General features: G+C 53.6%; 6 protein-coding genes across 6 annotated transcripts; 4 read left to right on the top strand and 2 right to left on the bottom strand.

Annotated features, from left to right (window-relative positions):
- Positions 1 to 77: 77 nt before the first annotated feature.
- Positions 78 to 1,418, top strand: EI97DRAFT_440215 (IPPT-domain-containing protein; the record flags this gene model as incomplete). Its single annotated transcript, XM_033799609.1, has 2 exons — positions 78 to 224; positions 273 to 1,418. 2 exons carry the CDS (start codon positions 78 to 80, stop codon positions 1,416 to 1,418), a joined length of 1,293 nt encoding a protein of 430 aa, XP_033656221.1.
- A 250-nt stretch (positions 1,419 to 1,668) lies between these two features.
- Positions 1,669 to 2,617, top strand: EI97DRAFT_216581 (actin depolymerizing protein). Its single transcript, XM_033793828.1, has 3 exons — positions 1,669 to 2,188; positions 2,316 to 2,477; positions 2,552 to 2,617. The coding sequence occupies exons 1-3, from the start codon at positions 1,918 to 1,920 to the stop codon at positions 2,575 to 2,577; spliced, it is 459 nt and encodes a 152-aa protein (XP_033656220.1). The 5' UTR covers positions 1,669 to 1,917; the 3' UTR covers positions 2,578 to 2,617.
- Positions 2,618 to 4,749: 2,132 nt separating this feature from the next.
- On the top strand, positions 4,750 to 7,064 carry EI97DRAFT_216586 (uncharacterized protein). Its single transcript, XM_033793829.1, has 6 exons — positions 4,750 to 5,095; positions 5,145 to 5,183; positions 5,290 to 5,510; positions 5,559 to 6,082; positions 6,136 to 6,617; positions 6,675 to 7,064. Exons 1-6 carry the CDS (start codon positions 4,899 to 4,901, stop codon positions 6,931 to 6,933), a joined length of 1,722 nt encoding a protein of 573 aa, XP_033656219.1. The 5' UTR covers positions 4,750 to 4,898; the 3' UTR covers positions 6,934 to 7,064.
- A 131-nt stretch (positions 7,065 to 7,195) lies between these two features.
- Positions 7,196 to 8,162, bottom strand: EI97DRAFT_371953 (uncharacterized protein; the record flags this gene model as incomplete). Its single annotated transcript, XM_033795321.1, has 2 exons — positions 7,196 to 7,693; positions 7,770 to 8,162. The coding sequence occupies 2 exons, from the start codon at positions 8,160 to 8,162 to the stop codon at positions 7,196 to 7,198; spliced, it is 891 nt and encodes a 296-aa protein (XP_033656218.1).
- An 897-nt stretch (positions 8,163 to 9,059) lies between these two features.
- Positions 9,060 to 10,135, top strand: EI97DRAFT_430940 (kinase-like protein). Its single transcript, XM_033797816.1, has one exon. It carries the CDS (start codon positions 9,160 to 9,162, stop codon positions 10,129 to 10,131), a length of 972 nt encoding a protein of 323 aa, XP_033656217.1. The 5' UTR covers positions 9,060 to 9,159; the 3' UTR covers positions 10,132 to 10,135.
- Positions 10,136 to 10,999: 864 nt separating this feature from the next.
- On the bottom strand, positions 11,000 to 12,412 carry EI97DRAFT_440210 (uncharacterized protein; the record flags this gene model as incomplete). The annotated part of the gene is made up of 1 exon (XM_033799608.1): positions 11,000 to 12,412. One exon carries the CDS (start codon positions 12,410 to 12,412, stop codon positions 11,000 to 11,002), a length of 1,413 nt encoding a protein of 470 aa, XP_033656216.1.
- Between the last annotated feature and the right edge of the window lie 895 nt (positions 12,413 to 13,307).

Here is a 13,307-nt window from a genome sequence, read left to right as displayed (position 1 = left end):
CGCTAACCACCACAGATGCACAGCTTGCCGTGGACTTAGCTCTTCGTTTCAATGGGGAGGTTATCAATGGTGATGCAATGCAGTTGTATCAAGGGCTGCCAATTATTACCAACAAAATTACGCAGGATGAAATGAAGGGTGTGCCTCACCACTTACTGGGTCAGATCGGGCTTCAAGAAGAGACGTGGACGGTTGGAAGGTTTGTAGAGAATGCTCTCGGAGTGGTATGTAATTGGGGAATACTGAATATCTGTGATGCTGATTCCTTGAAGATTAAAGAAATCCGCAGCAGAGGGAAGCTACCGATTCTAGTGGGTGGCACTCACTACTACACTCAGTCTCTTCTATTTGAAGATGCATTGGCCGACCAGCCGACCCTTGAGGAGAGCAGTATGAGCGGCGGATTCCCCATCCTGAACGAGCCAAACGAGGTGATCCTGGAAAAGTTGAGGGAAGTGGACCCCATCATGGCGGATCGGTGGCATGCGAACGACCGACGAAAGATTCAACGCTCCCTGGAGATATATCTCAAGACCGGAAAACCTGCTTCTCAAGTCTATAGTGAGCAACGTCTAAACAGGGAACCGTTGTCGAACCCGGATGACAGTGAAGCTATGATGAACAGCAGCGCCCCTGGCATTCGATTCTCCACGCTTCTGTTCTGGGTACACGCCTCCAAGGATGTCCTGAATGCTAGGCTCGAGTCTCGGACTGTAAAGATGCTGGAAAGAGGCCTTTTGAAGGAAGTAGAAACCCTGACGGAGTTCCGCAACGACTTTGAAGCCAAAACCGGCCAAGCAGTTGACCAAACCCGGGGAATCTGGGTATCAATTGGATATAAAGAGTTCCTTGGCTATCAGGCGGCGCTCACAACAGGCAAAAGTGAGGCGGACCTGGACAAGCTTCGGCTCGCAGCCATTGAAAAGACACAGGCAGCCACCCGGCAATACGCCAAGCGTCAGTTACGTTGGATTCGGATAAAGTTACTGAATGCGCTCTTCCAAGCTGGTCAAAGGGATAGGTTGTTTCTTCTGGATGGCTCGGATCTCTCCAATTGGGAAGAAACAGTCTGGGAACCGGCAAGAGATATTACGAAGAAGTTTCTCGGTGGAGAGCAACTCCCTGTTCCAACAGACTTATCACCATTGGCGAGCGAGATGCTCATCCCAAAGAGAGATTATGATCTCTCACAGCGGCCGGATCTTTGGCAAAGAAGAGTTTGTGAGACTTGCGGTACTATTGCTGTGAACGAGAATGATTGGAGGTTGCATATCAATAGCCGCGGCCATCGACGAGCCTTGGGAAAGGTCAAAAAGGAGGAGGAAAAGCGAGGGAAAAGCAGATCCGCGCAGGCCGATCTGATCGACGTACTGGAAACATACCAGAAGATCCTCTCAGAAGATGAGCCGGTGACATGAAATATGAGGGCCCCTTCAAAGCCTTCCAAAACGGGAGTTTCCGGGAAAGTACTTCACCAGCGCCTCCGCAGTTCGAGGCTAATAAGAGACCAGAAGGTATTATCTGAAGTCAGCGACCGCATTTCCAGCTCGAATTCTGGAGTTTACTGAGCATGCATCCGGCCTTCCGCAGAGAGCAACCAAACTCATATTATCAACTCATCCGATATTCCAAAGACCGGCTACCCAGAAGGCTCCTCTACCATCCCGGCGATCTAACACAGGCTCCATCTTCTTTCGCTGTCGAATCTTCCTCTTTAAGTCACGTGCCACTTCCACGTCCGGCCCGGCCCGGGCGACGACTAACAGCCCCGCACTAGCTTCATACACCCTAGCTCGCGTGAGCCCCCACCCCTTCAACATCTCCGCCGACCTCGAACCCGATCTTCGTCCTCGACGGTCCCCCTTTTATACTCCATACAACAACTCATCTATCCACTACCTCCGCTCTCAATTCAAAATGCCCTCCGCCGCCGACCTTCTGTCGGACCCCGAAATTGCGCAAGCCTACGAGGACGTGCGGTCTGACAAGTCGCCGACCACGTGGCTGGTCCTGAAGTATGCATCGGCAACTTCGGATTCGCTAAAACTGGATGGGACTGGGACGGGAGATATCGCAGAGATGACGGCAACGCTGGGGAACGACGAGGCGGCATATGCGTATGTGAGGATGAAGGTTGGGAATGATGAGTACTCGGAGCGGACGAAGTTTGTTTTCGTGGTTTGGGCTGGTGAGTGTTCTCCGATTGTCCCGCTATGTCCGTCTAGAAGTGTTTATAGAAGATGTATCAAATCATGAAGTTCAAAGGTGAATGATGCATCTGTGAGATCGTACTCACTAACACTCCTACCCAACAGGTCCCAACACAAAAGTCATGCGCAAAGCCAAAATGTCATTCCAGAGCGGACAAGTTAAGCAGGTGATACGAACCTACGCCGTGGAGATCCAAACAAGCGACAAGAAAGAGTTGGACGCTGCCACGGTGACGATGAAATTGAGACGGGCAATGGGTGCTAATTGTAAGTTGCGCTGTGGAAGAGAGATTACACTCCGTAGCGGCGATTGTAGAGCGCAGCTGACTGTTTGACTGCAGATGATAGACAACGGTCGGATTACTGATTTTTGATGAACACAAGAATGAAATTTTCTCAAACATGAGTTGCTAGCCGTGCAGTACGTTTCAATGTGTGGACGCTGTGCTACACTGTGCGCCATAATATCTGACGATCATCGCGACCATCACTAAATAAGCCATCCTTCATCCAAGAACCTAAACTTTCAAATGCGTTCCACAGCATATTACAGCATCCACAAGGATTAAAACAACGGACCAAACAAATATGTCCATTATCCACCAGCCCAAACATACAGCAACTCCACGCCCGACATAGCTACCTCTACCTCTGGTGCTAATGCCTCTACAATCATCCTTAATGTACCCTTATTAGCAGTCGCCCTCACTACGCTAACTGTCCCATTGGGTTTACCAGACTCGACAGACAAGATATGCATTCCTCGTTCAAAAAGTTGAAGACCACGGAGTACCAGGGGCTAGCTACACAGGGCATCCGTATAGGCTAGCAGATCCTGCGGAATACGGGCTTCGTCGGATTCAACGTTACGCCAGGGACTTGCTGATGGTCACACAAGCGGTGACTCGGGAGCCTTGTGTTCGACAACTAGTAACCTCCCATCTCATCGCCATCGCATTCATTATAAGCGGTGACGGGGTCAGTAAGTTCGAAGGGGAATCTTATAATACTGGATGGAGTGAGGGAAGCGGTTTATCAATTGGTTCCTACAAGCGAGGTAGCAAGGGTGTGAGAATGTGGTGAGTTGATTGTGTGCCCTTATTACTATATGGGGTAATCGGGTCCTTGAGCTCGCACACGTCGTTGAATGAAACGTGCACTTTGAGGCTTGGAGCCACATCCCGTGTGTTATCTGGGGTCTTTGTCTGCAGCTGAAAAGCTGGCTTGAGGAGGAAAAAAAACTGCGTTTCCATTAAGTACGTACGTTACGGATGCTAGGATCTTTCGGAAGATAGCGTCTACTGGCGGTTCGGACGCTTCGGCGGCGCATATCCAGTATCCAAGACCGCGCAGTGGAGCCAAGCAAAGCTTCACATCTGGCCGATGTCTAGCTAAATCTCCTATCCGCTCATGTTTGCCGTTTGGTATGCTGGAAAGGTGTGAAAGCGGACAGCTAGAACACTGCTTACGGCAATGGGACGAACCGATACGCGAGTTATTATCCAGAAATTGCAACCGCTCTTGGAAGGAAATAATAGGAAACCAACTGCGGACGGTCGCGGGCTGCAAATCCCAGGGAACCAATCCAACACGACGTTTCACGGAGTTCATGCATGCGAACAACAGGACCTTGTCACCTTCGACCCTTTCGTTCGAGTGGCTCCGCTGGGTCGGGAATGTCTCCTGAGAATATACAGTACCAGTACTCCGTAACAATTCCTGATTCGCCGTTGATACATCGATGGATAGCAGGGGCTCGAATATACTGGTCGAGACCCGAGAGGGATGGAGCCGATATTGCCATTCGTATTCCTTGCAGATAGGGTTGTTTACAGGACGGGTGAAAGCAAGGGCCTACCTGAACTCGAAGATAAACCGCCACTCACAGCCTTGTCCAGCCTTACACCTTCCACTTCTGCGCCCGCATGCGCTGCAACCCCAAACATCTCCCGTGCCACGATTCTGTATACTGCCTCTCCCCGCGTCCGACTAAACAGCCAGGGGTTGAAGGGATTCGAGATATGTTGTGGAAAGCTTATCAAATGTTAAGAGTGCCTCAAGTCAGGTAAGGGTAGAATAAGTCCCACAGCAACGGTGTCTCGACGAATTCCCTCACCAGTTTTCATCAATCGACTTGCGATATATCAGGTACTCGAACTGAGGCACGGATTGGATGTGGGACTGTTCGGTCGGGCGTGAATACAGGCAGTAGATGCCCATGGTTACACTGAACAGGCTGAGCCTGGTCCCCCGTTCCCGTGTCCTCCCATGTTCAGTTCTTGTGCTGTGCCGCAATACAGCTATCTGGTATAAATATGGTAGAAGACCCCGTGCGTCTATGTTGGTCTGGAGCGTCTCGCTGTTTTCACCGGACAGCGAGGCGAGATAAGGTTGTTTCGCACATCTGACCGCCAATGACGTTTAACTTGAACGAATAATTGAAAAGACTTAACGCCCGGAGCCCCGATATTCCAGACTTTTCGGAGGGACGTCGGTTTCGAGACCCAAGGCAACTGGTCCCCTGGCTTCCTTCCTCGTTCGCGAACGACTACCGCAATCCTCGACTTTCACAACCAAAACTCAAGCACACTCTCGCTTCTGATAGAAGCGATAACCGCCCTTCTTTTTCTTGCAAATCACCACAATCCTTGTCATTTGTAACCGCATTAGTTAGCCTTTCGTCTTGCGATGGCGGAAGAAGTCTCCGAGAAGGGCGGCCTCAGTGCCAGCGATGGCGCGAAGCGAAATGTGAAGGAAGTGACAGATCTCTCAGTGGAGCATGGCGCGAGGGAAGTAACCAATGCGCACGAGGCGGCGCTTGGTGAGGCTGCAGATCTCTATGGCGACATTCAGACGGCGGAGGAGTATGGATACGTCGAGAGAGGGTAGGTGCCATTCGCCGACTGAACGCGATCTTCCGCTAACATGTCCAAGACTGAAGTCGCGCCATATCCAGTTCATCGCGCTCGGTGGGTAAGTAGATTTTGCTTCGCATTGCAAAAGCCACTCATTGGCTCTCCTACTCCGATTCGAGCGGTACTCGACGAGCTCTTGCTGGACGGACTTGCTAACTGCTCAGAACCATCGGTACAGGCCTGTTTCTGGGTATCGGTACTGCGTTCGCAGACTCGGGTCCGGTTTCCGTCCTTCTTGGGTACACTTTCACGGGCATGGCCATCTTCGCCATGATGCAGAGTCTGGGTGAGATGGCGACTTGGCTCCCTCTGCCTGGTGCAATTCCACAATACTGCGCGCGCTATGTCGATCCCGCGCTTGGTTTCGCAGTGGGATGGAACAACTGTAAGTTAACTTCGGCAATTCTTCCGGACCATCTACTAAATCGCCCAGGGTACCAATGCTCCATCACCCTCTGCGCAGAAATCTCCGCCGCCGCTGTGCTGATCTCGTTTTGGGACCAAGACGAGTCCATCAACCAGGCCGTGTGGATCTCCATCATCATTGTGCTCATCGTCGCCTTGAACATCTTCGCCGTCGCCATATACGGCGAAGCCGAGTTCATCTTCGCCAGCATCAAGATCATCACCATCATTGGCCTACTCCTCCTCGCCTTCATCATCATGCTCGGCGGTGGCCCAACGCATGACCGTCTTGGATTTCGATATTGGAAGGAAGGCGCCATGAAGGAGTACATTGGCCATGGCGATACCGGGCGATTCACCGGTCTCTGGCGGACTTTGGTCAATGCAGCCTTCTCCTATGGTGGAGTGGAAATGGTTGCCGTGGCCGCTGGAGAGGCTGCCAATCCGCGGAAGAATATCCCCAAGGCCGTCAGGCGTGTGTTTTGGCGTATTCTTTTCTTCTACGTCCTGGGATCATTTTTCATCGGTGTCACGGTCAGCTCCAATGATCCGGTGAGTAGGAAGCAAATGCCCAGACTGATCATCTGCTCACGAACGGGTTTTAGGACCTCACCAACGAGGATGCAAAAGGCGCCCAGAGCTCACCCTGGGTCATCGCGATCAAGAACGCCGGCATCCCCGTCCTCCCACACATCATCAACACGGTTATCCTGACCTCGGCTACATCATCCGGAAATGCCTTCCTGTACACCGGCTCCCGCTACCTCTTCGGCGTTGCGCAGAACGGCCAAGCACCCCGATTCCTTTTGAAGTGCTCCAAGAAGGGCGTTCCGTACTACTGCGTCGGCATCACGGCCGCCATCTCGCTCATCACGTACATGAGCGTCTCGGCCGGTGCCAATCAGGTATTCCTCTGGTTCCAGAACTTGACCACGATCGCCCAGCTCTTCACCTGGTGCAGCGTGTGCATCACATACACGCGCTTCCGCATGGCGCTCATCGCCCAGAACGTCGACCGCAACTCGTTGGTCTTCAAGTCCCCCTGGCAGCCATATACTGCCTGGGTAGCCTTTGGCTACTTTGCCTTGTACGATCGCATCTCCCGCTCTGTTTCATAGAATCCCAAGCTAATGCAGTGATGTAGGATCATCTTCTTCAACGGCTTCGCCGTCTTCACGAAGAAGAACTGGGGCTCCGATGAGTTGACGTCCTTCTTCACGGCGTACATCGGCGTGCCCATTTTCTTCGGCCTCTACGGGTTCTGGAAGCTGTTCAAGCGGACCAAGGTCGTGAGGCCCGAGGAAGCGGATATTACGTCCGGGAAGGCGGCGCTGGATGCGGAGGTTTGGCCCGAGCAGGTTCCGAGGAATTGGTTGGAGAAGTTCTGGTTCTGGCTGGTGTAGGGGGTGCGTGAGGATGGAGGAACGGAGTTTTGCTTGATGGTCATTCGTTAAAGATACGGAAAGGAGTTGGGAGCGAGACTATGTCGGTGTAATAAAGGGTGATGAAGATATTATCGTGGCGGCGTTCTTAAACTGCTCAACTTGAGATGATGAGACTATTGCAGTGCTGGATCCCTTGCGCTTCCCAAAACCATGTTGGTATTATGCTGAGAGGGTAAGAGAAGGTGACAGAGTCAACGTCTACGCTGGCTACAACCCAGACTCAGCAATCTACCTCGTACAGGTCATTCCAGAAAAGAATATCGCTCAGGAATTCCTCCGGCAAATCCAGCGCGGCATAATTCTCCCGCTTCGGCGATCGAATACGCACATGCACCTCAGCGGCCGTCTTCCACCCAAAGAAGCCCGCCATCTCCCAATCCACAAGCCCCACGATCCGATCGTCGCGCACAATGCAGTTCGACTGGGTGAAATCGTTGTGCATGAAACCGAGATCCGGGTCCGTGTTCTGGTCTGAGATGAGGATCTCTTTCTCCAGCTCTTGGATGCCTCGGTGGTCAACGGGGTCCGGGTCGGGAACGAGGTGGGAGCGCGCCGCGTTCTGGGTTGAAGAAGCGGGCTTTATCGTGTGCAGGCGTCGCAATAGGTCTCGTGCTTGGTTCTTGAATGAGGTTTTCTGGGATGGGGATATGTATTGCCATGCGACGTTTAGACCGACGCCTGGGATTCTTTCTTGCACCAGGACAGGACGGCCATCGATCTACAAGTATTCTGTTATTAGCTCCGTAACCTTACGAGAAAAGACTTGGGGCTGTTGGAACTGAAGGTATGATTACCTGGCCTGCGAAGTAGATATGCGGCACCTGGACATCACCCAGCACGCTTCTAGCCAGAGCGGTAGCCTCGACCTCATTGGCATCGGCGTAGGAGTAATCCCGGTGGGCTCGTCTGCCTTCAAGTGCCGCCTTCAAGTGGCTCGATTTGACAATCACACTGCCCAGGGCAAGGACGTCGCGGCCCCCATATTGATTGTCGTAGACCCTCGTCTTCTCGTCGCATTGGCTCAGCACCGACGCCCAATACTTCAGCGATTCATCTGTCGTGGAATTGATATGCCTTGGGTCAGGCTTGAAGTCGGCCGGCTGGGGAAAGTAACGACCATAGTGAGGTTCATTGATGTACCGATCTGTTGGTGGAATTTTGTCCGGTCTGGCTTCGTAGGGATCCATATCGAAAGCATTCGTAGAGTTGAAGCGTAGGGTACTAGACTCTTTGGTCTCGTTATAGAGATGCTGGAGATGGCCATCTTGGGTTGAGAGCTCTACTAGGGTTCGCGCTGCCTGTGCGGCCTGTTCTGCTTGCCGTCGGCGCTTCTCTCGCGTCTTCTTATTCGGCCGCTTCGATGGGCCACGTTTCTTGATACCCATTTCGCGAGGGGGACGGGAATGAGACTGGAAGCTGGGCGAGGGCTGTGTCTGTCTGCTATAATCAGCTGGGTGCCACATTTGTTTACTTTGTTATTGCACGGTCCGATTTTGGTTCTCTTGGCTGTCAACAGCAGTACCTTCCCTAAATATGCGCCCTGGCGCAACAAGGACTTCTCCTCAGTCAATCATGTTCGATAGGTTCAATGCTGACGTTTTCCCCTTCTTCGCTGTTCAATCTAAGAGGAAGTCGATGAGGCCTTCTAACTTGCCATCTACAGGCAGAGGCCTCGAGGCAAACACTCCGCAAATAATAGATTGAGAAGCTCCAAGCTCCTCGGTGATTGACTGCTCGTATGTTAGCGAGTTTGCCAGTAAATCATAATGTATTCTATTGATATTTTGAATCGTGACTGGATCGATAGCAGGACTGAAGATGGGCATTTACTGTGAACATGGGGTGCACTCTTACTCAGTACAACCGCTAGCGACGATATGGTCTCCATCCCTCCAAGCAACTGTATGGCTTTCTGTATATGTCGACATCAGTGAAATTCACAGTATCTACTGTACATGTGTAGCCATGGTCAATGGCCCCGCAGATATCCCCTTGTAGCTCAGTAGAGCTTATCGATAAGCTAGCGTGAACTCGCGGGGTACTATGTAGATTCGATTGAATTTCCACACCATCAACATCCTTCACTCACAAGGACGAAGCCAGCTCCCACGCCTCAGTAATATACCTCCCCCGTACATCCGTCCTGCCTGTCCGCCGCTACCAATTGTGCCAATCACAACCGCCATGCCACCAGAACCCACGACCGACAACCCCTCCACCACATCCACATCAACATCCCCCTCCGAACAACTCCTCCAAGAACAACAACAAGAACAACAACAACAACCCCAGCCCCAAACCCACACCCACCACACCCTCCCACCCCCCTTCACCCACACGCCCACCCCGCTCATCCCGCTAACCCAAGGCGCCGAAGCCCTCGTCTACCGCACCACCTTCCTCACCCCCTCCACGCCTGCCATCCTCAAGTACCGCCCCCCGAAACCCTACCGCCACCCGACGCTCGACCGGCGCCTGACGAAAGCGCGGCTCCTCGCCGAAGCGCGCGTGCTGGTGCGGTGTCGACGCGAGGGCGTCGCTGTTCCCGCGGTGCTGGGCGGGGATTGGGAGGCGGGGTGGTTGTGTTTGGAGTTTGTGGCGGGGGAGACGGTGAGGAGGGTTTTGGATTGGTGGGTGGAGAGGGAGGGGTGGAGGGTAAAAGGGAAGGAGGGAGAAGGAGAAGGGGAGGAGGGAGAGGGAGAAGGGGAGGAGAGAGATGAAGCGATGCTGGACCTGATGCGCAAGATTGGTCGCGCGGTGGGGAAGTTGCATACGACGGGTGTCGTGCATGGCGATCTGACGACGAGTAATATCATGTTGCGCCCTTCTTCTCCCTCCCCGCCCACCTCTACCTCTCCCAATGCATCCCCCAACGTCGACGAAGAAGAGGAAGACGTATCCGCCTACCTGGCCGGCACCATCGTCCTCATCGACTTCGGCCTCGCCGCGCAGTCGCTGCGCCAGACACAGGAGGAGGATCGCGCCGTGGATCTGTACGTCCTGGAGCGCGCGTTCGCGGCCACGCATCCGACGGCCGAGAGGCTGTTTGGCGAGGTGTTGAGGGCGTATGGGGAGAGTTACCCCGGGGCCAAGGCTTCGTTGAGGAGGTTGGAGGGGGTGAGGTTGAGGGGGAGGAAGAGGAGTATGCTGGGGTGAGGGGTAATTCGCTTGGAGGGAGGAGAGGGAGGAGAGGGAGGTGGGGAGTTGGGGAGTTGGGTGTGGGAAGGGGATGAATGGGAAGAGCTACGCAGTCTTCGTCAGTCGAAACGGCAAGATGGTGTCAATGGGTGATTCATGCATCTGCTACACGGGGCGCTATATGCAGCAGCAGTAGCGGAAGTCTCTGACCTGTCAGTATACGAACATTGCTGAAGCGAGCATCTGCATAATCATATACATACAACAAACACTCACCCTCTTCTCTTCTTCCAACCGGTGCGTCTCCTTTCACCTTGCTGAGACACATCCGCAGAGGGATAAAACAATCATCTTCATTCTAACTCGACTTTTCCACCCCCTTCCCCCATCCCATGGACTAACACGCAAAGAAAAGCAATAAACAAGACGAGCGATTGCGCTCTCCTTCACTCCCATCTCCTCACAAGCATCACATCTGCATCACACACACGTGTTTCTCGCACAAGGGAGGGGGTCTTAGTAACTGTAACCGGATATCGCCGATTGACTGTATACCTCTACTGCATACCTCTACTCAACTCCTCGCTCATAGATGCGACCACAGAATATAATCATGCGTCAACCAAACGCCTACATCTCCTCAGCGCCGACTGCGGAGAAGGGAACCAGCCCCAATTCAAAACGCCTGGGAATGCATGCGTAGATGCAAAATGTCAATGCAAGTCCAATGAAATGCGAAAAGCCAACCAAAACCCCAACCCCAAAACACAAAAAGAAAAGAAAAAAAGCGCTATCGTACAAAAAACCCCAACACCAACTCGCTTCCCCAAACGTTAACCAAAGAAAGTACTCAAAACCCAAAAACCCCACAACCCCATTCCCTCCCCTACGTATACGCCGCCGCACTGCACGTAAACGGGCTCCTCACATCCCCGACCCGATACTGCTCCAGGATATCCTTAACACTAGCATACGTCCCGCACCCCAACAGGATCATACCAATCAGAAACACGACGCCATTCACGACCGAGAGACCCACATTCCTCCAGTCGCGATTCCACTTGCCCTGCTTGACCAACTGGAACCAGAACAGCGCGGGGAAGTAAAACGTAAACCCGCTGATGAACAAGCTCGAGATGAGGCCGAGCAGGGCGTTGAAGAAGGGAATCGCGCTGGCGACGACCCACGCGAGGACCGTCACGACGGCGAGCAGGGAGAGCCAGACGGCCCAGCCGCGGGCCGAGCTGACGAAGCGGATGGGCGAGTGGGCAAAGGCGCGGTCCATGACGTACCGGCAGAGGACGATGCTGTTGATGGAGCCCGAGATGAAGATGACGGGGAGCGCGATGCCGAACACGACGCGCGAGACGGTGGGGCCGGCGGACAGCAGCGCGGGGGATTTGATATCGGCGCCGACGAAGGCGTAGACCAATGCGCCCGTGAGGGTGTAGATGCAGATTTCGATGAGGCCGATGCTCCAGATGGATTTGACGTAGTCCTTGGGCGTGTGCATTTCGGCCATGAAGGCGAACTGGCAGACGGCGAAGGAGTAGGCGAAGATGATGTTGGACACGGCGAGGAAGGCTTGGTAGAAGCTGACGCCCTCGGGAGGCCAGGCGGACCAGGTGACGGCACCGAGGCCGCCGGGAGCGTTGCTGGCTTGGACGCCAGTTGCGACGATGGTGACGAGGATGGCGGCGATGATGGAGCCAAAGTCGATGTAGCCGAGGATCGCGAACTCGGCGAAGGTGGGTGGGATGGCCAGGATGAAGAGAAGGACGGCTGAGATGATGCCCCAGACAATGGCGCAGATGGTGTAGTTGTCAACGATGTTGATGAATGCAATCGTTCCAGTGAGTGTGTGCGAGCCAACCAGGAGGAGGAGGAAAATGCAGGACATGATGTTTGCGAGCTCGTACCCAGGACGACCCCATATCAATCTCACGGCATCGCCATAATTCATGATGTGAGGATACAGGAGCTTGACCTTGCCGACCACATAACTCGTGTATATGGCAACCAGACCGAGCCCAACGCAGGCGATAACCCCAGCAACCATTCCCAGAGTAGCGAAGGCACTTGGTAGACTCAGAGAGCCCAAGGCGATGGCTTCCACAATCAGGCAGATGGTCATCCGCTTCCAACCCAGCTTGTGGAACTTCTCCTCGCCTTCGTGGATCGTCGTCTGCTGGTCGAGTGCGTAGGCATCTCCCTTCTCCGTGTCAAAGAGAGCATCTTGCTTGGGTTGCAGCGAGTCCGGAGTGTCAATGGACAACGACGTGTCAGAAGGACTGGCCATATCCGATAAGCTGCCCGGTTTCGTAGGGGAGTGAGTGTAGGAGGGAGGAGTACGCCGGCAGTGACGGATATGGGATGGCAGTCCGGGGTAGTATGCGGAGGAAGAAGTGTGAACCTTGGGGAAGGGAGGGAGAGGCTCGGTTTTGACCGTCTACCCTCGGGGATCGCCGCACCGCAACCCTTTGCCATCTCGCACTTGGGTTATCTAGTGCCTGTGCGGCAAGAGAAGCGTACGGCGACAGGTCGGCCGTGGTGGAGGTCCACATGGTCTTAGCGGTGGTGAGAATATCGGTGGACCCTCTGCGGATCCTTGATACTTTGAGTTTAAACTGGTCAACACGGATTCCCAGTTATCCCAATATCGTCCTGGACACTGCCCATCTCTGAATCCGAACAGAGGAACTTCTTGTGTGCACGCGTTGAAGCGTCAGACGTCACTCCATGTCGGACTTTTGTGGTGTGGCGATATCAAGCATCAGGCCCTGGACCGATCCGCAAGCCGGTTCCTGGTGGCGTTTCGGCGAAGGCACATTTTCTCTCTCATTTGCCGCAGAAACAAGCCTCGGAAATAAGCCAGCCATTGCTTAGTCTCTGAGCTAGTCATGGTAAGAGGATACACTAACGAGCGTCATTTATCGCACATTCCAACGACCTCGGACGCTCGAGTGCTCCGCCGCCACGTCGATCTCCATGTACTCCGCGTTGACGTGCATTTATATTATCAATCATTCCCGAGGTCGGAGTCGAAATCTGCGACTCTGGAGACTGTAGAGGCCAGCCGAAGGCGAGTGCTGTGTTGCTTTGGCTTCATTTGATCGAGTATTCGGCCGACTTCTCTCCGTAGACGGTTTCACTACCAGGAAATCGTGGTCCGCGCGTACATGTCAGACAAGTTC

The sequence above is a fragment of the Westerdykella ornata genome (assembly GCF_010094085.1).
Source record: "Westerdykella ornata strain CBS 379.55 unplaced genomic scaffold EI97scaffold_4, whole genome shotgun sequence".
NCBI lineage: Eukaryota > Fungi > Ascomycota > Dothideomycetes > Pleosporales > Sporormiaceae > Westerdykella > Westerdykella ornata.
Note: the sequence above shows the minus strand (reverse complement) of the source record. Positions and strands in the feature narration are given on the sequence as shown.

Excerpts from the sequence above, each read along its gene's own strand:
- EI97DRAFT_216586 (XM_033793829.1), top strand. The coding sequence starts at position 4,899 with ATGGCGGAAGAAGTCTCCGAGAAGGGCGGCCTCAGTGCCAGCGATGGC. Across the intron at positions 5,184-5,289 it reads CAGTTCATCGCGCTCGGTGG|AACCATCGGTACAGGCCTGT; the intron begins GTAAGTAGATTT and ends CTAACTGCTCAG. Across the intron at positions 5,511-5,558 it reads CGCAGTGGGATGGAACAACT|GGTACCAATGCTCCATCACC; the intron begins GTAAGTTAACTT and ends TAAATCGCCCAG.
- EI97DRAFT_216581 (XM_033793828.1), top strand. The coding sequence starts at position 1,918 with ATGCCCTCCGCCGCCGACCTTCTGTCGGACCCCGAAATTGCGCAAGCC. Across the intron at positions 2,189-2,315 it reads TGTTTTCGTGGTTTGGGCTG|GTCCCAACACAAAAGTCATG; the intron begins GTGAGTGTTCTC and ends CCTACCCAACAG. Across the intron at positions 2,478-2,551 it reads ACGGGCAATGGGTGCTAATT|ATGATAGACAACGGTCGGAT; the intron begins GTAAGTTGCGCT and ends GTTTGACTGCAG.
- EI97DRAFT_430940 (XM_033797816.1), top strand. The coding sequence starts at position 9,160 with ATGCCACCAGAACCCACGACCGACAACCCCTCCACCACATCCACATCA.